This window comes from Pipistrellus kuhlii, unplaced genomic scaffold, assembly GCF_014108245.1.
Source record: "Pipistrellus kuhlii isolate mPipKuh1 unplaced genomic scaffold, mPipKuh1.p scaffold_m20_p_3, whole genome shotgun sequence".
NCBI lineage: Eukaryota > Metazoa > Chordata > Mammalia > Chiroptera > Vespertilionidae > Pipistrellus > Pipistrellus kuhlii.
Genome location: NW_023425529.1, coordinates 151,010,806 through 151,033,069, shown reverse-complemented (window position 1 = coordinate 151,033,069; position 22,264 = coordinate 151,010,806). Strand labels below are relative to the sequence as shown.

Here is a 22,264-nt window from a genome sequence, read left to right as displayed (position 1 = left end):
TCCCTGTCCACCCTGTTATCTGCGGTTAGATGATTTATGCAGTAAAACTTGCGATTCTAAGCGTATAGCCCCTTCCTCCCTTTCCCTCCTCCTTCCCCCCACAGAGACATTGTGGCTGTCTTCCTCCACCGCCCACTCACTGTGTGCTTGGAATTGCAAACTCATTTTGATAAGAGCCCTGAATGAAACATTAGGAAGATGAATCGGGTTGCTCAGATCCATAGGCAAATATGGATGGTTTTGGATTGTCTATCTTGCTGGACAGTGTGCCCCAAAACCTCTCTGCATTACTATTTTGGAAGTAATGGAGAGTGATCGAATGACAGAATAAATTATATGCCTAGAGTTTAAGCTGCAGTGTTAGCAGCCCTGAACCTCCCTTTGGGTGTTACTCTTACCCTATTGGGTAGGAGATAGTTTGGGAAGAGCTTGGCTGGGTGGGGAGTTAGGGAAACTGGAAGGAGGAGGTGCTGACCAAGACCATGCATCCTGACCACAAGTGTCCTTCCCTTATGGATTTTACCAAGTCTCTTAGATCGGATACACGTAAAATACTTTGGCAGTTTGTCTTGGGACTCTGCCTACATGACTCAGATGGAAACCAAGGCCAGGAGTGCTGTCAGTGCACTCGAGGTTAAAGAGGACGCCTCACATAATTGGTGACAGGCCTTTTCCATTTGTCTGTCTTCCTGGACAAAAGATCAGCCCATAGTTGATACCCACGGGGTGAGCACAACTTGCACCATGAAGGTGGGGTACCTCCAGGGACTTCCATTTCATGTAGTGAGATGAGGTCCGTATGCGGAGGTGAGAGGCTGCCTGCATCTTAACTTTGTCACACTCTATGTGGCTTTTCTCTATGATGCGTCCCCTCAGCACACCTTTTGGCTCCACCTAGCACCCAGGTCCTGAGTTAGCTATTCTCTGCTGTGATTTAACTCATGGAAGGCCCACCACGTGCAAAGGAGAAGCAGAGGAGGGTTTCAGGTTGGGCACTGTCGTGTAACCTTACCACCATCTGAGACGATTCTGGGGCCTGCAGCACATCTTAGAAAGGCATACTGGCCTCTGCCTCACAGTCTGCGAAATTCCTTGGGGCTTTAGCAAAGAGGATTCTGGGGATTTAGCAGGGATTTATCCTGTTGGCAGAGGGTGGACTGGGCACACCTACGCAGAGCAAAACCCTCCTTTAACTATGAGGTTGGAAAGCAGTGTGCTTCTCACCATGCCCCCAGGATCCTACATGGAAGTGTTTTCTATTCTGTAACAAAGCTGCACAAAGTTAGGGGGTGGGGGGACGGTCTTCGGAGTGTTCCTTGGCAACCCAGGACTTAACATACAGTCCTGATCAGCTGTGAATGAATCAGTGGTGCCCAGGAAGGGAAAGTGAATCCCCAGGAAGAAACAGTGAAGGCTGAGCATGCCCAACCCTGGAAAATAGTTTGAAGACAGAGAGGTGGTGGGTCCTGTGGATGGAGTGAGGCAGGGAAGTGCTGAGAGAATGTTGAAGGGTGTCAGGGAAGTGGGTAGTTGTAAAGACAAACCTTACTGCACATTGTTACTGGTCTGCTTTTACTTCGGGTATGGCTAATAGGAATCTAGTGCCCAACCAGGAGACACGATATCAAAGCCCTGGAGAGAGGTTCTCTTTAGAAATTTTTAGGCAAAGCAACTCTAATTAGTCTTGCTCTGCATGACTGAGAAGGCTTTAGTTAGAAATTTGAGCCACATTGGTGAGTTCTTTTTTATCCCAAGTTTTTATATCGCTCCTGTTTGGAGGTGGGGTGGGAAACTGTGCCTAAACAACAAGCGGAAAGTGTGATGTTTTCTATGGGGGGGCCTCAGTGGAGCAGTTTCGCTGTCTGTTTCCTGAAATTACTGAGATGGGTGGCCCCCCGGGCTGCAGGGGCAGGCACCCCATTAAGCAGGTGTGCTCTGGACTGAGTGCCCCCGGCAGGCCTCTTTTCCTGTTCAGAGGTTGTGGAAAGGGGAACACTCATCTTCCTGGTTTTCTTTCCGTCAAACCAGCTGAGAAAGGAGTACTGACTGATTGGGCCTAGAACAGATGGAGTATCTTTGGTTTCCAGAACACTCATACAGAGTGCTAGTGATGTTTGCCTTCCCATTGGCAGAGTAGTTTAATTCCAAATTATTATTATAATGAAACAAATTTAATGAAACAAATTTACATAGGGAATGAGGCAGGGTGTTCTGGTCATTCTTCTGTAAAATAATATAGCCCATGACCAATGTGGACAGACCTGACCAGACAGACCTGCTTAATGTTTCTAAGCTACTCTTTTCTTGTGTGTAAGGGGAGAAGTTTGCATTAGATTATCCATTCCAGGTAAGAAATGCTTTGAATTTGAAATGGATTGTTTCAGGATCTGGAAAAAGTTGTGTTTGTATCACAGATGCAATGGGGGTAAGAAGGGAGTTTGTGGTAATCACTAGTAGCACCTGTGTTATTGGGGGCTCCGTCCTTGGCCAGCATTCTCTTTGTAAGTGATATCATTCACTTTTATTGTTTAGCCACCACCTGCCTCTACGTGGTTTCCCACTACATCTGCATCTGAAGCTCTGTTCTCATCCCCATGAACATGTGGTCCTGTGTCCTTTTTTGCTTAAAACCCTTTAATGGCTTCCCATTGAGCGCAGGCTAAAATGAGCATTCCTTATTTCACTTGTCAGCATGATATATACACCCCTATGTTCATAGCGGCACAATTTACCATAGCTAAAATTGGGAAACAGCCTTATCCCTCCATTCCTCCTCACCCCCACACTCATGCCCTCACCCCCCTGGTGTCTGTGTCCATTGGTGAGGCTTATATGCATGCATTCAAGTGCTTTGGTTGATCTCTCCCATTTACCCCACCCTTCCCCACCTTCCCTCTGAGGTTTGACTATCTGATTGATGCCTCTCTGTCTCTGGATCTATTTTTGTTCATAGTTTATGTTGTTTGTTATATTCCATAAATGTGTGAGATCATATGATATTTATCTTTTCTCTGGCTTATTTCGCTTAGCATAATGCTCTCCAGTTCCATCCATGCTATTGCAAATGGTAAGAAGTCCTTCTTTTTTTACTTCAGTGTAGTATTCCACTGTGTAAATGTACCACAGGTTTGTTTGTTTGTTTGTTTGTTTGTTTTTATCCACTCATTTGTTGATGGGCTCTTAGGCATTTCATTCTGGACTTCCCTGAAGTAAGTGAAATATATTTCACTGACTTAATTTTAAAAAATCTTGAAGCATCCACCCAGCTCTTAATTATTCTTTAAGAGCTAACTCAAAACCACCTTTGCAAGGAGGTAGGTGATCACCATCAATTCCTGTGAATTTTTTAACCTGTGGGGTAATGAGAAAAATAGGAAAATGTGGTGAACTCTTAGCTTTAAAAAAGAAAAAAAATTCTGAGATTGCCATTCCTAATTTCAAGCATGTATACTTGTGTGTTTTAATATACTTTCTTTACAAAACAGTGGCAGTGATTAATATTATTTGGTTTTGTTTTGGGTTTTGTATTTTAGTGTTATTACTTGGCAAAATAAATATTGGAAACCTACTTTCACCATTTACTTATTACACTTGTGGTGGGGATGGAAGTTTGGTATAGTCATAAACAAGACTATGATTTTATAGAATCTTGTTCACAGCTATTCAGAAGACACTAACATCTGGTTTTTAATCCAGTTGAACTAGTTAAAAACTGTCTTTTGTCTTTCCCCAGTCTATTCAGTGCTCCGATAAAATAAATTGATAATATATATGTGACACTTCTTTTACAAAATTGTATGTGAATGGAGACTATCAAAAAGTTATCTTATCTTGTAGCTTGATAATATTAAGGCATGGTGCTGGAAGTACAATAATATAATTTTTTTTCTCTTTGAGGTAAAACCAGTTTACGCCCTTGAATTTTTGACATAAGCAAACTCCATGTATCATTCATCTAATTCTAACTACAGTGAGAAAAAAATTTAATGAACTTTTTTTTAAGCAAACCATTTTGATCACTTTCTTTTCTCTCTAAATGATCATAAAGGGACCATTAGATTTCCATATGAAACAAAGAATATATTAGCTCAAACAGAAGTCTTCTTCCTGTGTCATTAGAAAGAAAGACACTAAAATATTTTCCCTAGCATTCATTTGGATATGGTACAATTAGCATGCCTGTTTCAGCATCTTGCACCTACCTAGCAACCTACTTTCACCATTTACTTATTACACTTGTGGTGGGGATGGAAGTTTGGTATAGTCATAAACAAGGCTATGATTTTATAGAATCTTGTTCACAGCTATTCAGAAGACACTAACATCTGGTTTTTAATCCAGTTGAACTAGTTAAAAACTGTCTTTTGTCTTTCCCCAGTCTATTCTGAAAAGTGGGAAGGAGGGCATTCAGGATCCTACTACTGGAAAGGATTCCTAGGGAGGTCATAGTTTTACTCCTAGTCCCTGCCTTTCCTAATCATCACAACTCCCTGTCTTCCATTGTAGTCTTTATCAGTTCTGGTTGTTTCTCTCCAAAACAATTAGCTGTTTGCATCTCATCAGTTTGAGTAGTACCGTTAAAATAATAGAGACTCTTTGCATGTAAATTATATACTTTTTCCTAGGAAGACATTTCTTTATTTTTCCACAGCTAATTTCCCAAGGTTCCTATGAAGAAGATTGAAGGGAAATGTTATTCTACACAGAGTAGTTAAATTGTTTCTCAAGTCACATAGATAATGATAAATGGATGGCTGACCCAAGAATTATGATTTTTGGAGTCTCACTCTTGGACTATAATGACCAAGTTATCATGCTCTACCCCTGTCATTTGCCAGGAATTCTGTAGGTAATTGAAGTATTAGTATGTGATTAGTCAGTATTCATATTTACTGTAGAGTAAGTGGAAACGAAAGGTCTGCTTCATAGTTCTCATTGAAGAGGCAGAAGTCAGACTCCTGGCTGCTGAGTACCAGTCTGCCTTTCCCTTTTCTCCCCAAATTCCTTTCCCACCCGCTGTGGTGCATCTTCACCAGAACTCCTGCTATTCCCCGGAACCCATCATGCTCCTCCCACCCTCCAAAATATATGAGATTTCATTTCCCTTGAATGCCTTTTGTTCTTTCCACTGCTTGACAAAAGATTGCTCATCTCTTAACCAGATATCGCTCCCTGGACTGGCAGCGTCAGCAGAACCTTGAGATCTTGTTAGAGACACAGATCCTCAGCTGTGCTACAGTCCTGCTGCTCAGAGGGATTGAAGGAAGGGAGACTGACCTGCTCGGAGGGCAGGGGAGGTGAGGGGGGGTGTCTTAGAGAGCCAGCACTCTCACACAGACCTCCCTCTCTAGCTGATCATCCTAGAGAGGATTAGGAGAGGGCCCAGCAGTCTGTTTTTACAAGCTATCTGAGTGACACTGAACACTGGAGTTTGAGAACCACCACATGTAGACACCTCCTACAATACATGGCACTTAATCTTTGAAGCTTATTTTGACAGTTCTTGAGTAAGTAGTCATTCCTCTTGTCAAAGCACTCCTTCTTATTGTATTAATTAATCAAAGTATGTTAATTGCTATAACCAAATGGCAGTAGCTTAACACTATAAGTTGTGACAAGATCTCTCATTGCCTGAGCATCAGGTGTTCTTTCATGTGATGATTTAGGAAGCTGGTTTCCTCACATTCTTGGCTTTTTTTTCTGCCCAGGACCTCCTAGGAGGCTGCTGTGGAATGTCTGCCTACAGCTGAGAGAGAGAGAGAGAGAGAGAGAGAGAGAGAGAGAGAGAGAGAGAGAGAGGAGAAACCCACACTGGGATGATTGTGCACCTTTTTTATAACTACCTCTAGACTTTGCTACCTCATTTTTCTTATATTCTTTTGGCCAGAACGTGGTCACATAGTTTCAACACAGCTGTGAAGTTTGGGAAATATGGTCTTTCTGCCCAGGAGAAAGAGACAGTGTTAGGAAGCATTTAGCCCAGCACTATGCAAAAAACCCCACCAAAAACAATGCAAGCCACCTGTGTAATTTTACATTTTCTAGTACTTACATAAAAAAAAGTAAAAAGGAAACATGAAATTAATTTTAATAATATATTTTATTTAATCTGGTATATTCAAAGTATTGTTCAGCATGTGATCAACAAAAAAGCATGAAGAAGGTATTTTACATTCTTTTTCTCATACAAAGCCTTTGAAATGCAGTGTGCATTTTTCACATGGAGCATGTCTCAGTGAGACTAGAAAGATGTCAAATGGTCAGCGACCCCACGTGACTAGTGGCTGTTTTATTGGACAGCACAGGTGTAGCAGGTCCCTGCCTCACTTGGCATTGAAATCACTCCTTTCCATCTTCCCATCTCACTCCCACACTCCTTATACCTAATTTCTGTGTGTGCTTATCTCTCAGTCCTTGCACAGCGGTTAAGGAATATTTGCTGAGTGATAGAGCAGACAAAGTGTTAAGGCATAAATACAGAAGAACATTCCTCTTGGCTCTTGTGATTACTTAGAGAAAGTTTCTAAGACGTTTTCTTTTGTGATGAGTGCTGGTTGCATGGAGAATGACAAAAATAGTGTCGCAGCAGAAGAACAAAGCAAACACAGTTATCTGTGGAACTAACATGAATCACTGAATGGCAGAAAGTTTGAGGGGGAAAAACTTGACCATCAGTTATTTTGATGTTCTCACTGGATGGACTTGTTTCTCCCAGTCAAATAGCAACTTGGAGGTTGCACATCAGCTCTAGGGAGCTAATTCTGTGGATACTTTCGTTTGATTTAATTCTATTGCAATAAACCTAGAAGTCTTGTGTTTCTTCTAAGTTAATGAACACATATTGTAGGGTATGCCAGTTATTTCAAAATGAGATGTTGTGGAAAGTGTTAACATAGACTCTGTTTTAAAATGCTGCCAACAAAAGTTGTTTAAAATTTTTTGTTTTGTTTATTTTAGTGGCTTTTCTTCAAGTCCTAAATTGGGGACTAGGAAAGCCCAGGAAACTATATCAACCTAAGGTGTAATCTGATAAGAGATTCTACTTAAAAGGAAAATAATAGCACAGTAAGCCTGCCATATTAGATGGGGGTATTTTTTCCCCATTGCTGGCCTAATTGCAGTGAATTGTGGAGGATGCATATGGCGGATGTAACTTTGGCATGTTATTCCTCTTATGGCAGGGAGAAAGGAAATCCTTAGGAATGCATGGTGCCTTTCTCTAAAGAGATTGTTTCATTGCTTTTAGTTAGGAACAGGGTCACACATGTGAACTTGAATGAGAGCTTACAAGTCAGCTAGCAAACAAGTTAGGTGTTTGTGAAGGGATTGTAGGCAACAAAACCCTACTGCTGGCTTTGTTTTTCACTATCTTTAGAAAATATACTGCTAAGCAAGTGTTTAATTACATGATCACACCTAAATGAAATGTGCAAGCATGTCAAATGCCTAGATAGAGTAGGGACTTGGGAAATGTTTCCCTTGCTCACTTCTGCCATTCATTCTCTTCCCTTTCCTCTCCCCTTCTATGTTGAAATTCCTCTATGACAGTTACAGTAAAAACAAATAAATAAATATCGATTTCTAGATTTAGGTCTTGGCAAAGCATAAATGGGAAGTGTTCTTGGGGAGTTCCCAAATGCTTCATGTAACCTTGGAAGCCTCGTTTATTTTGTAATTATTTAACCTGCTGTTTTTGAATCAACAGAGGATGTGTAAGACCTGGCCCCTCTTTGTGTATGGGCCAGTAGAACGAATATTCATAGCCAATGTTCAGAGCTTGATTAAACATCACCCTCTCTTTTAACCACATGTTTTCTGAAAGAGTTTGTTTCTCCCTGTTGGAGAAGGAAAAGCTGAAGCCTATTGTGTCGCCTGTGTAATGCTTTAGAAATGTAACAGAAGTAATATTGGACTGTGCAACTACATTTAGGAAAAGGCTGGAGGTGGCTGCAGCCCGCCCACCCCCCATTGCTGCCACCACCGCCATCATCATTGGTCTCTAAGTTATGCGATGCCTGTGTTTCGATCTGGCAGTGAAGAGAAAAATGACCTTTTTTTTCTTCTCTGACATTCGGTCATTTAGTTTGTTTACACATTTTTATAGGCATTCAGGGAGAAAGTGTGACTTATCAGAGTGTGTTGCCCTCACACTTGCTGGCCCCCCCGATTTGGCAGCCTCTTGATTTCACATAGGAAATCAGTCACAATGAGCTGGGGAGAAGTGGAAGGTCCTCACTGAGGCAGCAGGATGAGAGGGGATACATCATCTTTGCTGCTGATGAGTTCATCATATGGAAGGGACATACTCTATTTGCTTTTTAAAAGAGGGAACTTCCCAGTTATTGTTGGGGGACCTGGTGTTATTGTAAATGAGCATCGTCTTTTAAATACCAGCTATATTAAGCCAGAGGTGCCAGGGGAAGTCCACAACCCCCTTTGCAGAGTTTCCTGAGAGCAGACTTTCCCCTTGTAGCCTGGTGGGTGGTTTCCTTTTCGCAGAAGTAGGTGTCCTGAGGTTTCCTGCAGGCCTGCCCCCTCTCCTTCTCATGTTAGATAGCTGATGGCCATGAACTCTGATACCTGGGAGCAGCCAGAGTTGTGAGACTTTTGCCAGCTTGTGCCATCTCTGTCTTCTATGTACGTAGATGATCCACTGGCATTATACTGTATAAACCCTGATATAACTCGCTTTAAGTAACTTTAACATACGCCAACTAAGATATTACAAAAGCTATAAACTGGGAGGGTGTTTATTTGCATTTTTCACCAGGTTGGTTTAGGAGGTGGATATGAGAAGAAGAGGAAGAATGTAATTTGTCTCCCAGTTATAACTGAACCAGGCATTTTATTTAGAAAGAAACTCTTCAGCACTTTATAAAAAGGTTGTGATCTTTTTTTTCTCACCGAGCATTTATTCTCTGGCCCTTAACTTCAGCATTTGTCATGTAGTGAGGAAAGTTAGAAAACTGCTCCCTGTGGCCTCCTATGAGGCTTGGGTGTGTGATGAATCAAGCCAAGATGAGGCAGGCTCCTCATTCCATCTATAGGCAAATCTTTATTTGCCTATAGAGTGTGTGCACACTTGTGCCAATACCTGCACGCGTGCGCACACACGCACACACACACACACAGTGTTCAGAGCTATCGAGGGGCAATAAAACACGCTGGGATCCCTCCAGTTCAGGTTGAGCCTGTGTGGCAGGCCAGACTTCGGTAACTCAGCCTGGAAGTTTTGTTTCCTCAGAAAAATCCCAGGCACATTATGTTTTCTTTGGCTTTGTAAATTTCCATCTCTACAACAAATCATGGACACTGCTGGCTGACTTGTCATTATTGTGATTAAAATAAATTGACAGAAAAACTATTGGTGTCCGGAGTGTAAAAACTCTAGGTCCAAATTGAGGGAATTCTGACCCTTCTGTAAATCATGCAAGAAATGTTTTTTGAGTGCCTATCCTGTGGGTAGAGCAGTGAACACAATAGACCAAAATCCGCCGAAACCGGTTTGGCTCAGTGGTAGAGCGTTGGTCTGTGGACTGAAGGGTCCCGGGTTCGATTCCGGTCAAGGGCATGTACCTTGGTTGTGGGCACATCCCCGGTAGGGGGTGTGCAAGAGGCAGCTGGTCGATGTTTCTCTCTCATCGACGTTTCTGGCTCTCTATCTCTTTCTCTTCCTCTCTGTAAAAAAATCAATAAAATATATTTAAAAAAAAAAAGACAGACAAAAATCCCTGCCATTGTGGAGCTACTGCTTCTGCTTCTTGTTCTTCTCGTCCTTCTTCTTCTTCTTCCTCTCCCTCCTGCTCATCCTCCCCCTCGTTCTTCTCCTTCTCCATCTCCAAGTTGTGGTTAGACGGACATTAAGCAAATAAGAAAATAGGATGGAGAGTCATCCCAGAGGGTGAGAGAGGCTATAGAAAAAGAGGAAGCAGGAAAGAGGCTGTCCCCAGAGGCAGTAGGCTGTCTTTACTGAGAAGGTTCTTGAATGTGGCTGCAGGCAGTGCTCCTCCTCACAGTGGGTCATACCCATTATCCACTGGGCCTTGGGAATGAACAGGATCTAGCCAGGATTGTAACGGAGGGCATTCTAATTCCTGTCTTCCGGATGCGGGAGCTGGGGTCCCCAGAGTGATGTAGTCGCTGTCCTAAATTCCCACAGCCAGTACCAGAAGCTGTCTCTAGCAGGGGAAGGCCTCGCCCACCTTGGCTTCTCCCTGCTGTCCCAGCCCTGGGGGCTGCGCCTGGAGCTGTGTGTAGAGGGCAGCAGGCCTCCCCTTGACCCATCTTTATCAACAGAACATCCTTCACTTCTTTTCACCTGCCAGCCTCTCAGTCCTCCCTCTGCTCTGTTGGAAATGAGGATTGGACACATTTAGAAATATATCTTTGTGTTTTTCTTTTGTGTGTATCTGACTTGGAAATGTTTATCATTCCATTGAGGTGATTTATTTTCCCCCAAATGTCACCAATAAGGGAAGTTTTAATAGTTAACATTTTAGGCATGGAAAGATCTTTTGGGACCCAGTGAGATGGGGCCTAGAGCGGTCAAGTGACCTTTGTAATATCACACAGTTATTGAGTAGCATAGTAGTAGTGGAGGCTAAACCTCAGGGTGAGCTTTTCTGTACAAAAGCTCATTATCTAGCAATCATTATCTAGCAATCCATTGTTTTCATTTATTTCAGACTATAGAACTATTAAATGCTTTTGAAGAAAACCTGGAAAACAAAACAGTTTATAGGGAAAAAAAATCACTAATAGTCTCACATACCAGGGGTAATCAGAAGTCACTCTTTAAAAATCTTTGCTTGAGGATATGTTTATTGATTTTAGAGAGAGTGGAAAGGGGGGGGGGAGGAGAGAGAAAAGGAGACAGAGAGAGAGAGAGAGAGAGAGAGAGAGAGAGAGAGAGAGAGAGAGAGAGAGAGAGGAACAGCGATCATGACTCCCATATGTATCCTGACCAGTGATCAAACCAGCAACTTAGGTTTATGCTCTGACTGGGAATTGAACCCACAGCCTTTTGTTGTACAGGTGGATGCTGTTGATGCTCTAATCCACATGTGTCAAACACAAGGCCCGCGGGCCAAATCCATCCCGCCAGGCCTTGCAATGTGGCCCGCACCGCGCTGTCATCACTGCACTCCGCTGCGTTTCCATCACAAAGACAGTTTATGACTGTTCAGTAAACCATTCGGCCCGCGATTTAGGCTGGATTTTAGATTTTGGCTCCTTCTCTGATTGAGTTCGACACCCCTACTAATCAATTGAGCCACACAGCCAGGGCTCCTTTTTTGTTTGCTTGTTTGTTTTGTATGTGTGTGTAATTGTGAACATCTTCTCAATGTCATTAAAAGTTTTCAGAACACCATTTTCATTGGTTATATTATTTATCCTGTTTTGGAGTTATACTTCATTGGCCTTGGATTGTCTGCTGGGTATTGGGCTTCATGTAATAACCCATTTGCTGACCTGGCCATCCTTCAACAAATGAGCGGACTGCAGGTGTTGACACTGCTGATAGCCATCTGATGCTTATTGACTTAACTGGGGCTTGGTGTTTAAATTGCTATTATCTCTACTTGAATAGACTCGAACCTGCTAACGTGAAGAGCTTTGTATCTGCAAATTTTGGGTGGCTCTCCAGCTTACCTCTCTGGACTTCAGTTCCCTCATTCTGGGAGTAGAAGATTTTGCTTTGGTCCCTTTTCTAAGAACTAGATGAATTCTAGAGACCTCCCCTCTGAAAAAGCACTGGCACACGAAATTTTGAATGTAAGGTTAAAGGTTAAATGGACCACTTTTCCCACACGTTCAGCCTTGGATTCCAGGCTAAGAAACACTAGACTAGATGAAGTGATTACTGGATTAAATCTCTAGTGACATAATTGAGCTGAGCATCAGACTTTATATTAGAATGTGTTTTCATATTAATTCCTCTAAGAGGCCCCCGGAGTCTGATGTGGAGAACCTCTCCCGTCTCACCTCCACCTGCCCCCACATCTGTCCTCTGTTCGTCACTCGTTACCTCCAATCCTGCCCTGTTTTGTTTGTTGTGCTTCCTATGTTCCATACTTTCATTTTTCTCAGAAGGGCAGATCATTTTACTGACACCTTTTCTTTTCTTTGGCTAGCAAGCTGACCAAAGATAACACACTGTGGAAAGTATTCAGTCATTTGCTCCTTTTTGCAGTTTCTCTTAATAATTTTTACTTATTGTTTCAAAATTTTCCAGAATAAGAGAAAAGGAATGATTATTTGGAGTATAGGCATATATGTACATATATTTAATATTTATATATGTATTTATATAATTTATATATATATTTAAGGCTCTATTAAAATATGTATATGTGTGCTACATACCTATATAATTTATATATTTAAATAAACTTTGTATGTATCTTAAAGCAAGTTATTCAGTATAATATTTTTTAGGTGGAAAAAAAGAACATTTTAATTATTAGTAAATGGTCCATTGGGTTTCAGCTTATGAACAGTTGAATGCTTTGGGCTATTAACAAATAAAAATGTTTGCCTATTTTTACAACTACTAAATTTCATTCCAGGGTTAAAGATAACTCGGGACATAAAACTGACATAAGCATTAAGTTGAGCGAATATGTTTTGAGTGCTCGCAGTACCCAAGACATTGGAGACTCAAAGGTGGCAAAAATATAGTCCCTGCCCTCATGAATTTACAGTCTCACTAAAGTGTGTAACATGTATAAACTTAATAAAAGGTAGAATGTGAAAAGCTCCAAAACAGAGGTAAATAAAAGTTTAACAGAAGATCTAATTAATTCTGGCTAGGAAGATCAAGGGAGTTGCATATAGAAGGTGCAATTTAAACTGGTTCTTGAGGCATGCATAGGAGTTCTCTGGGTGAGAAGGTCCTTCTACTTCTTGCTTTTCAGAAGGTGATAGAACTTCATTATATCGTGGGAAGGAGAAGATGGGGACTTTTAGAGTCTAAAGTTTACCTTCCTTAAAGTAAGAAATTACCCTTAGAAAATCCTCTAAATTTCCCGTAATATTTGTAAGGTTTTGTGTACCTAACCTGTATCATAATTTGTATGTGTATTAAAATCTGAGAACTGAAACCCATATACAGAAATATTCCATCCTCCTCTGAAGTGTTCCCACTTCCTCATGGGGTTTACTCCATTCTGTTTTAAGAGTAAAACTCTATTATCCTTAACACATGTTCATAGATGTGTTTGCTATTGTAAGAGTTACATGTGTGAAAGAGCTTGAGATTGCTGGGCAGTAGGAGCTCAGTAGATGTTTGTGGGTTTGAATCCAGAGGTCTAGCATACACCTTGTTCTTTGGAATGGTGTAAAGGAAGCGTTGGCCACCTATTTCCTGCCAATCTAAGACGGCATTTCCTCTTGTGGCTGCTCTGACCAGATGTCATTCTTTTGTCCTCAGACATCAATCTCATAAACCCCCTAGAGAAACCACATCCTACTCTGAGGTTTAGGTCCCAGAGTGAAATGCTGTACCATGTAACTCTCCTTGCCGGTCAGATTTCTAAAGTGTTGGTTGGTCTTAAACGAGCAGAATATAACAAAGACCTTACTTTGCCTGAGAAGTTACGTAGCAGGAAGGCTCACAATAGCATCTCCATTACTCTAGGTTGTGAGAATTTTCTTCTTCCATAAGTAGGACCCATTTGAAGGTGATGGACTAAATGTCTGTCTTGCTCTCAGAATTGCTTTCTTTTATCCATGATTTAAGCATACTGCTCTGAGATGGCGGTGAGAAAGCTGTGTGAATTTGGCTACTGTATTTCCAATAAGTATGTTGAGAACCTTGTCTAGTATGTTAATCAGTCCCTTTTTACATAAACCTCTCTGTGAGAAACTTTTTTTTTTTTTTTTTTTTTTTTTTTTTTTTTAATTTACTTGCCTGACGCTACCTGGAAGCTCAGAGCAGATTCAAGTTTTTCCCTTGGTTACAACAAATATATAAATTCACTGCTAACATTTTGAAAAAAATAAAACAACTTCAGGAAGATGCCTGGCTCATGGCATGAGCACAGGGATGTCAAGTAAACCGTGTGAAGGCAGTTTTCATAGTTGAGCTGCAAAGAGGCAAGAACGATTGATTTTAAGTTGCTGAAGCTCTTTGTAAAGTGTTATAGCAACACTTTGGTGGGGTTGTTACTTTAGATCACACAGCTAAAGCCCTGAATTCAAGACTAAGGTAAATTTCTTCAGGTTGCTATAACACCAGCAACAATCACAGTAAGTTACCATTCAATGAACACTTATTGTATACCAGGCACTGTGCTATGAGATTTTTACTTCTTCACTAAATTATCTCTGTGGAATTAAACCCAGATGCTGCCTTTATCTTTAATGGATGGTCAGTAGTTTTTACATATTTATACTTTCTAGCAGTTGGAATAGACTGCTGGTTCAGCATAGTGTCATGGGTTCAGCATATGTACCCTGGGTCTATATTGCTACTGCCTGGTGTGTGACCATCTGCACATATACAACATCTTTATGCATCTGTCTTCTCATCTGTAAAATGGCAGTAACCACGCTACTTGCATCATAGGGTTGTTATGAAGATTAAATAAGTTATTATCTGAATTATCACTGCTGGTGTTTGAGTGACAGAGATCCTGGTGGGAGGGAGAACAGGCAGCCCCTCCCCCCTCCCTCCTTCCCCCTCCTTCCCATCCCTCCCAGCCAGTTAGTTGGCCTGGAAAGTGGGAGATTTGTACCTCTATTTTATATGATAGTTTCTATGGCACCTGTTGCTGCTAAAAGACACTCATTCCCATTGTTTCTGTACTGCTACTGTTTGTTCTCTTCTGTAACCAAATTGTCCCCGATTTCAAGAAAATAAGCAGAATGATAACTAACTGGGAGAAGCACTGCAGCAGCCCAGGAAGTGCAGATTAATATTTAATTCCATCTTGCTGCCCATTTCCCATGAATTTTTAAATCCCTTAACACTTTTGTTTTAGTTTTCCCTAGGAGATTATTTTTTTTAAGTGATTTAAAATTTACTCCACTGTTATTGTTAGGAAATACTAAAAATAGCAGCCTTTTTTGGAAAAACACATTTTGGGTGCCGTCCCCATTGAACCACGGGATGGTGACTCAGCTCCTTGCTTGTGCTTTGTGTGAATCTCTGTTGATTATGCTAATCTTTCGCTCACGCTGTCCATTCACCTTGCCTTCTCAAGGAGCTCTGACCCTGATTGAAGGGAGAGACCCTTGCCTGCTGATGGACTTAACGTTCCAATTCATAAGAACATTTACCAGGGTACAGTTTCCCATGAAAATGTTTGATGACCTTGTTTTCTTTGCCATAAAATAACAGCTAAATTATACATAAACTCTTTACACCTGCAGCCTTGAGGTGCAGGCTGCTAAACCTCCCTGCTTGTTGCTCTTACCAGCACTGGTCATCAGCCACGCATTTGGTGTTTAGCCATAACACAAAGGAAAGCATCCAAAAACTTAAGAGTTTTGGAATGCCCCAGACGACCCAGCTGTCTGTCTCTTCGGCTCCACAGGCTTCAGATTCGAAGGAATTATGAAAAAGTCTCGCTGTGACCGGTTTCCTTTTAAACACTGCGCTATATTGATGCGTGTCCATTTGGCCCACCCCGCGCGGAGCAGACACAATGAGGCCGGTCTTTATCAGAGAGGCAGTACACTGTGTATTGTACAGTTCAGGGTTTGTTTTCCTTTGGCCTGTGAGCAGGAACCTCCCATTTTTCCAGCAGTAGTAACACCCCTGGAGGCCGTCCCTCGCAGGCATGCCCTCCCACCCCTCCGGGCTCCACAGACCCAGCCCGCGGAGCTGACCACTGGTGCCTGGGACGCCAGCTAGCTGCCTCTCCTGCCTCGGGCCACTGGCATGCGTGTGCCTCGCCCTGCTGGGGACTGACAGCTATCCGAGTCGCAGACGTTCTGACTTGGCATTCTCCGCCGAGAAATGCAAGCTGATAAGTACAGGACAAGTGGCAGGAGTGTCAAAAAGGAGATGGTGATCGAGTCCCCCCTGCAGCACAAGGATGCAGCTCAGGGAGACATGGAAGCAGAGAGCCCGGGGCCCGTGCTGGTAAGGGGCTCCCCCTCGGCAGGCAATCCTGCTGCCTTTCCCAACGGTGCTTACGTTGTGTGCATGCTCAGTGCCTGCTTGCCCTCTGTGGGATTTTAAAACTTGCTCTGCCTGTCTGTCTCCTGCGGACTCTGCTCTCCCTCTTTTCCTGTCGATTGTTTGCGGCTCCACTTTGATTTTCTTTGTGAGGAAAGATGTGTTGACATTTTGTGGGCGAACGTGGCTTCCAGGAGGATTCTTTGTATAGAACAGCCATGCATTGTTCAAAATGATGTCCCAACTTAGCTGCCAGAGGTACACCCAGGGAGGCACTCTTTAACTGCCTTCCGTGGGGTTGAAAAAGATGTCCTCTGTAAAATTAAAACATTTTTACTTAATATATTTACGTTATTGTGAAAGTGACGAAGATGACACTAGGGGGTTTTAAGGGACATAACTGTTGAAGTTACATGTGGTCTCACTCACTCATTTCAACAGGTTTGCCATGAGCAAAGTTAGAGATAACCTATACTTTGAACCAAATTGATAGAAAAGTTTCTGTTCTTGGCATTAGCTAAACTCACAGCAGTTGGATAAATTCAAGTGCCTCGGTAGACTTTTTAAGGGAGGAATGTGAAAAATGGATGTGTTGTTAGCATCAATGAGTAGGTTGTGCTTCTCTCTTGGAATTCCTTTAGTACAATAAAAGCACATAATTTTTTTTAAGCAAACTGTAAAAAAACCCCACCAACACGCACTGCAAAAGAGGACAATTAAGCCTTTCAAATGAGCTGTTAAAGGGATAGTTAAACCAGTACTTAGGGATATTACAGAGTGATTTTCTTTTTTTTTAAACACAGAGGTCCAATTGCCATTATCATAAAGTGTTTGGTTAATTAATTTAATTTCAACACTGTCTTTAAGAATCTGAACTTAAACTTTTCTATGGTGGATTTGACTTGAATTAAACTGCTTTCCTCTGATGTGTGAGACTACCTTATATTGTATTGCCTTCAAGATTACATTGCTAACTGAACTCAGACAGTCCATCAGGGATGATGGGCCTTTTCACTGCAGGTTTTCGTCTGAGAGACGTAGGCTCCCACCTGGCACACTGTTTAGAGATGTTATTCATTATCTTGGACTCCTTTCTGCTAGCATAATAGTTCACTTATCTACCGAGTCGCTTGGCCTGCTTACATGTCCTATACGTTTAATCAGCTCCCCGCTAATGGAGCTTACGATTTCACGGACGAAGTTGTGTGGTTTGGGTTCCCTGGTGAATCTTGTTAAACATCTTTTGTCAGTGATTCTTCAGATGTGTAGAAGTATGTGTCCAGATGATTAAATACACCATCGAAAGATGCTTTCTGGTTTATTCTTAATTCCACAAGTGACTATTAAAATTATTTCTCTTTCTAAGTAAAGCAACAGTCAAATTACAAATTATAGTGGGGAGGGGAGGGAGATGTGGGGGAGATAAGAGATCAATGGAAGGACTTGTATGCATGCATATAAGCATAACCAATGGACGTGAAACTCTGGGGAGGGAGGGCATGTAGATATGGTAAGATATGTACACATATAATACCTTAATACAAAAATAAAAGAAATAAATAAAATTATTTCTCTTTCTAGTGCTCAAAAAAACAAAAACAAGCCCAAAAAACAAAACTGGCCGCTCATATCCCAGTTATTTGTTTAGGTCAGATCTCACTCCAGGCATTTCCTTGGGGAGTTTTTCTCTCTTCCTGTAATGGGTAGGCAGTGCTGGTGCAGCTGCACCTGGGGGAATGCTCCCCAGGGCTCGGAAGCTTCTGGCGGGATGGAGAGATCCGGCTCTGTGCACCTGCAGAGGGAGGTGTGAGGGAGAGGTGAAGACAACGGTGATACAACAAGACACTTCTCCTTATCTGATAGTGTTTCTCTTCTTCCACGGGAGTAAGCTAGATAAAAAGAGCTAACGAGTATCAGATAAGAGAATCAATGATATTTAAGTAGGGCCTCTGCCCAGGGCAGATCCTACCTGTGATTATCGCTGCTCACAGCAAGTGAGAATTCAACCAACGGCTTGGAGTACAACTTTTTCCCAAGATGGTTTTGAAAAAAAAAGTATGCCCACACAGCCATGAGGTCTATTTCTTGTAGTGCTATTGGTTATTATTATGTCAGTAGTCCATATATTCAGTGAAAATCCCAAATCTATTACGTTTAAATGTAAATGCCTTACTTTATTCAAGAGATAACATTTGAAATCAAGTTCTGCTGGTTTTAGCTATGTACACAATCAGTCCTTGGGCGGAAATATTACATAGTTTAGAAAGCATAAAAGTAATTAATGCATATAATAAGAAATATAAATAGGGTAGAAAGACGGAAAAATAAAGTGACCAGTATTAATTATTTGATGTATATACTTCCAGATTTTCTCCTGTGCATATAAAAGTATAACTATGTGAGTGTGTGTGTGTGTGTGTGTGTGTGTGTTTGGAAAAATGTGGTAGTACTATAGATTTCTGCAGTAATTTTCTCCTAGAACATATCAACAACATCTTTCTTTGTCACTATATGTAGATTTATGTTATTCTTTTTAATGGCTGTATATTATTCCAGTTTATAGTTGTACCATAATTTAATGGTTATTCAACTTGCTCCCAATTCTTTACAATTATTACAATGTAGTGTCATTGCAAAAATGACCTTGTGGACTGTGAGTGACTAACTGCGAATGTACTGGCAAATGTATCTTAAAGCACTTACAAAGTCAGAAGTACTAGTTCTGTAAACATTCTGGGCGTTCATTGGCAATGATGTTTCTTTCCCCATTTGTTGGGGCAGAGCATAAGGTTGCCCTTAGCAGTGGCCGCTTGTTCTGTGCAAAGTCAAGTCAGTGTTTATAAGAGAAGTATGTGTTGGACATCCTAAAGTTTCGGAGGACATCCTAAAGTTTCAACTTACGGGCACCTACGTAGGCCTTGTCCCCTCATTGTGATGGTAAGTGGGGGAGGAAGTGCATGGTGAACCTCCCCTGTTCCTGTCCACGGGGCTCCCTGCCAGCCCCATTGAAAAATGCCTTTGTGGACTGTGAATGACTAACGGGAACAATCTGGGTATTCTTGATGTCTGCCAGTTGGTTACCCTGCTTACATTCGAATACCTATTTTTTTTATTTTTATTTTTTGTCCCCCAAAGTTTAAAGTAATTCCTGGAAATTATTCTAATAGTCACTGCCCAACAATTTAGAGGAAAAGGGTGTGGCCTTCAAGAGTCAGAAGTGGCTGAGGATGTGTCATTTGTGTTGTCCTTTCATTGCGTTACTCTCACAATGCAGGACAGGACGGCAGCACAGGTCTCCGGTGGGGGATTTTGAAGGTTGAAAGAAATGAAGATAGAAAATAGCGAAATTTTCATGTTAGAAACACTCCTTCAGTAGTGTTTGGCAAGTTTCTTTTCAGAGACACCTTTTCTATGAATGTTATTCTTCTGGGATCTTCAAGTGTTAAAAACAGAACCTGAGTTCTTCCTTTGATGTCTGAGTGAGCAGATGATTAGCTAACTGGGTAAGAAGGCAGCACGTGAGCCAATAGAGAAAGGAGGAGGGGCCCGGCTTCTGGGTGAATTTAATAACCTCGTCAGCATGCAGAGCTGTCTCAGAGGAGCTTCCTCAGCTCGGGTCACTACCCCATGGCAGTGCCGAGCCACTACTCCCAGGAGAGCCAACATCTTCTCCCCCCAAGTTCTCTTTACTATAGAAATAACAGAAGAAGTGAATTGAGATACAAGCCCTGAAGCTTAGGGGCCATGGTCATGATATCCTGTATGACTTCAGATGTCAGTGTTTGAGTTAATTGCATTATACTTCTAATCACCTCTGCCCTACAGGTTTTCCTGCATCCCGGTTGATGTTTTTAGAAATAATTAATGATATTAACTACCTTGGTGATACTTCACAAGTGGTTTCTTTGTTTTTAAAATAGTGAGTGGTGAAGGAAGGAAGTTCCTACAAGGTTTATGTAGTGACACATTTTCAGGTGACACGGGACATTTTACCTATTCAGAGCAGCAAGCCTTCACCATGCTTTTTGGCTTTCTCCTTCATTTGTTCATTAGACTCATATTTCTAAGCACTGAGGTTTGCCAGACTTACTGTATAGTGCACTGGGAAGGCAGGTCAGGGAGACCGACCCCCCTCAACTCCCCAAGCAGCAAAGTCTGGGTAAGGAGGGGCTTGGTTCCTCATACCGTATTTTCCGGCGTATAAGACGACCCCCTAATTTTACAGTTAAAACATAGGTTTAGGCCTATATTCGCTGTATAAGACTACCCCCACTTCAAAGAAAAGACTTACTTTGCCGTCAAGATCTGCAGGTAATTTTTGTGCAATTTTGGTCTTTTGCCCCCGATATTCGGTTGACTTTTTTTCAAAAGTCATCTTATACGCCGGAAAATACGGGTAAGTGCTTTTCATTAGGCACAGGTGTTACTCTCTCCCATCCTCTCCCGGAAGGCAGACGACATTTAAATCATCATTGGCTCCAGCAAGGACGAGTTCTCAGTGTTTGAGCACCTACCGTAAAGCAGGCCTAGCCCAGCTTTACCCAGGGCACAGGGCCCCTGGCTGGTCATATGAACAGTTTGTATGAATGAGGCCCCCAGAGTTGCACACAGACTTTGTGGAGTGGTCTGTGGGAGGACTCTTGGAGAGTGCATGCTTGGATAGTGTCGGGGTGAATTTGATAACTTTGCCAGAAGGGAAGACTGTCTCACAGAAGGGGATTCCATAGCTCGGGTCACTACCCCCTTGCGGTGCTGAGCCACTTTTACTTTCTGGGCTTCTTACTTGTATAGAACATGAAAGTCCACTGAGCTCCAGCATATTTTTTTGCTCATATCTGTCATCAATGTGGAAGTTAGAATAATGCTGATTGTTGTTTTTGTGTGTGTGTGTGTGTGTGTAATAATACAATAGGAAAAAGATACATAGTGCCTTGCTCTGTGCCAAACACTGTTTTAAGCCTGTTAAATGTGTAAAATGAGAAGCATGTAATAAACAATCTCTAAGATCTCTTCTGGGGCTAATGTTTCAGAGCTATTAGCATTGATCATAGAATAACCTGTGATGAAGTCCGGTCAAGACTCTGGGAATTTTAGTTTTAAATTCTAATTTAGTTTACCCAAAAGTGTTTGGGTTTTGAGTGGTAGCAGCTGCTGCAACATGGGCTTCTGGCTTTTCACCCAGTGTAAATGAGTAACACCGGTGGAATGCCTTGGCCAACCTGGAAATAAGTAGAAGTTGCAGCAGAATGTGGAGTTAGCAGGAAATACGACACAGGAGAGGCAAGAAGCCAGCTTGAGCCTACAGATGACATAGGACTATGAGTATAATTTTAGGACCAAGAAGGCTTGGAAATTATAGTTTATCCTCAACTTTCTGGAGTTTGAAATATCCCTGTCATGTGATAGAGCTAGTCCTGCATTTCTTTTAGCATGAGCATGACATTTTGACACTTCAGACGTTTTTAGTGCTTGATTTCCAGACAAGTGTATGTGCCACTTACCAGCAGGTCTCTGAGGTCTTTGCCAGGATCTTGGGGAGGAGCTGGCCTGTAGTTCTGTTTTGGAGCCGCCTTGCTGTGGAGAGTTGTCCCTACTGTGGGAGAAGTGGAAGTGAGTTGTGCAAAGGGCCCTGTGTCTTTTAAACACCACTTGACATTTCTAAGCCAAGATTGCGTTTCTATCAGATGGAGATAGGAGTAGTGTCTGCCCTCTGGACGCCTCATCTCCGAAGATTATCTGGACTGCCCAGGTCAGCTTACCGAATTCAGTCTTTTCTTACTCTGAGCCACAGGCCAATGTGCTACCTGACTCTGTGTGTGTGTGTGTGTGTGTGTGTGTGTGTGTGTGTGCGCGCGTGTGTGTTTCAGAACCCAGATAACATTATTAACTTCCTGCTTAAATGCCTACTCTGTGCAGAGAAGGCAAAGCATGGCCTACCTACGTGACCCTCAGCGGCTGGCCCTGAACTTAATTGCTGGCCTCATCTCCTGCAATTTCCAAAATCCTTCCTGTCCTGGGCCATATGTTTTTCCAGTGGAGATGCTTCCACATGTGGGCACCACTCCCTTTGCCTGGCATGTGCCTGACCGTTTCCTTTTATCCTTCAAGTCCCAGCTCACATGCCAGCTCCTCCAAGAA

At 42.1% G+C, this 22,264-nt stretch overlaps 1 protein-coding gene across 34 annotated transcripts in view; it reads left to right on the top strand.

Annotated features, from left to right (window-relative positions):
• Positions 1–22,264, top strand: part of DOCK9 (dedicator of cytokinesis 9) — a 244,954-nt gene that overhangs the window by 77,208 nt on the left and 145,482 nt on the right. For 8 of the 34 annotated variants that reach the window (XM_036458436.2, XM_036458432.2, XM_036458422.2 and 5 more), the window contains exon 1: positions 15,790–16,090. The exons of 25 other annotated variants lie outside the window; for them this stretch is intronic. In XM_036458436.2, the coding sequence (XP_036314329.1) occupies positions 15,965–16,090 (126 nt within the window). In that variant the 5' untranslated portion in view covers positions 15,790–15,964. Of the gene's footprint in view, positions 1–15,789; positions 16,091–22,264 lie in introns of those variants that run through there. One more of the 34 variants, XM_045588758.1, reaches the window with a different exon arrangement.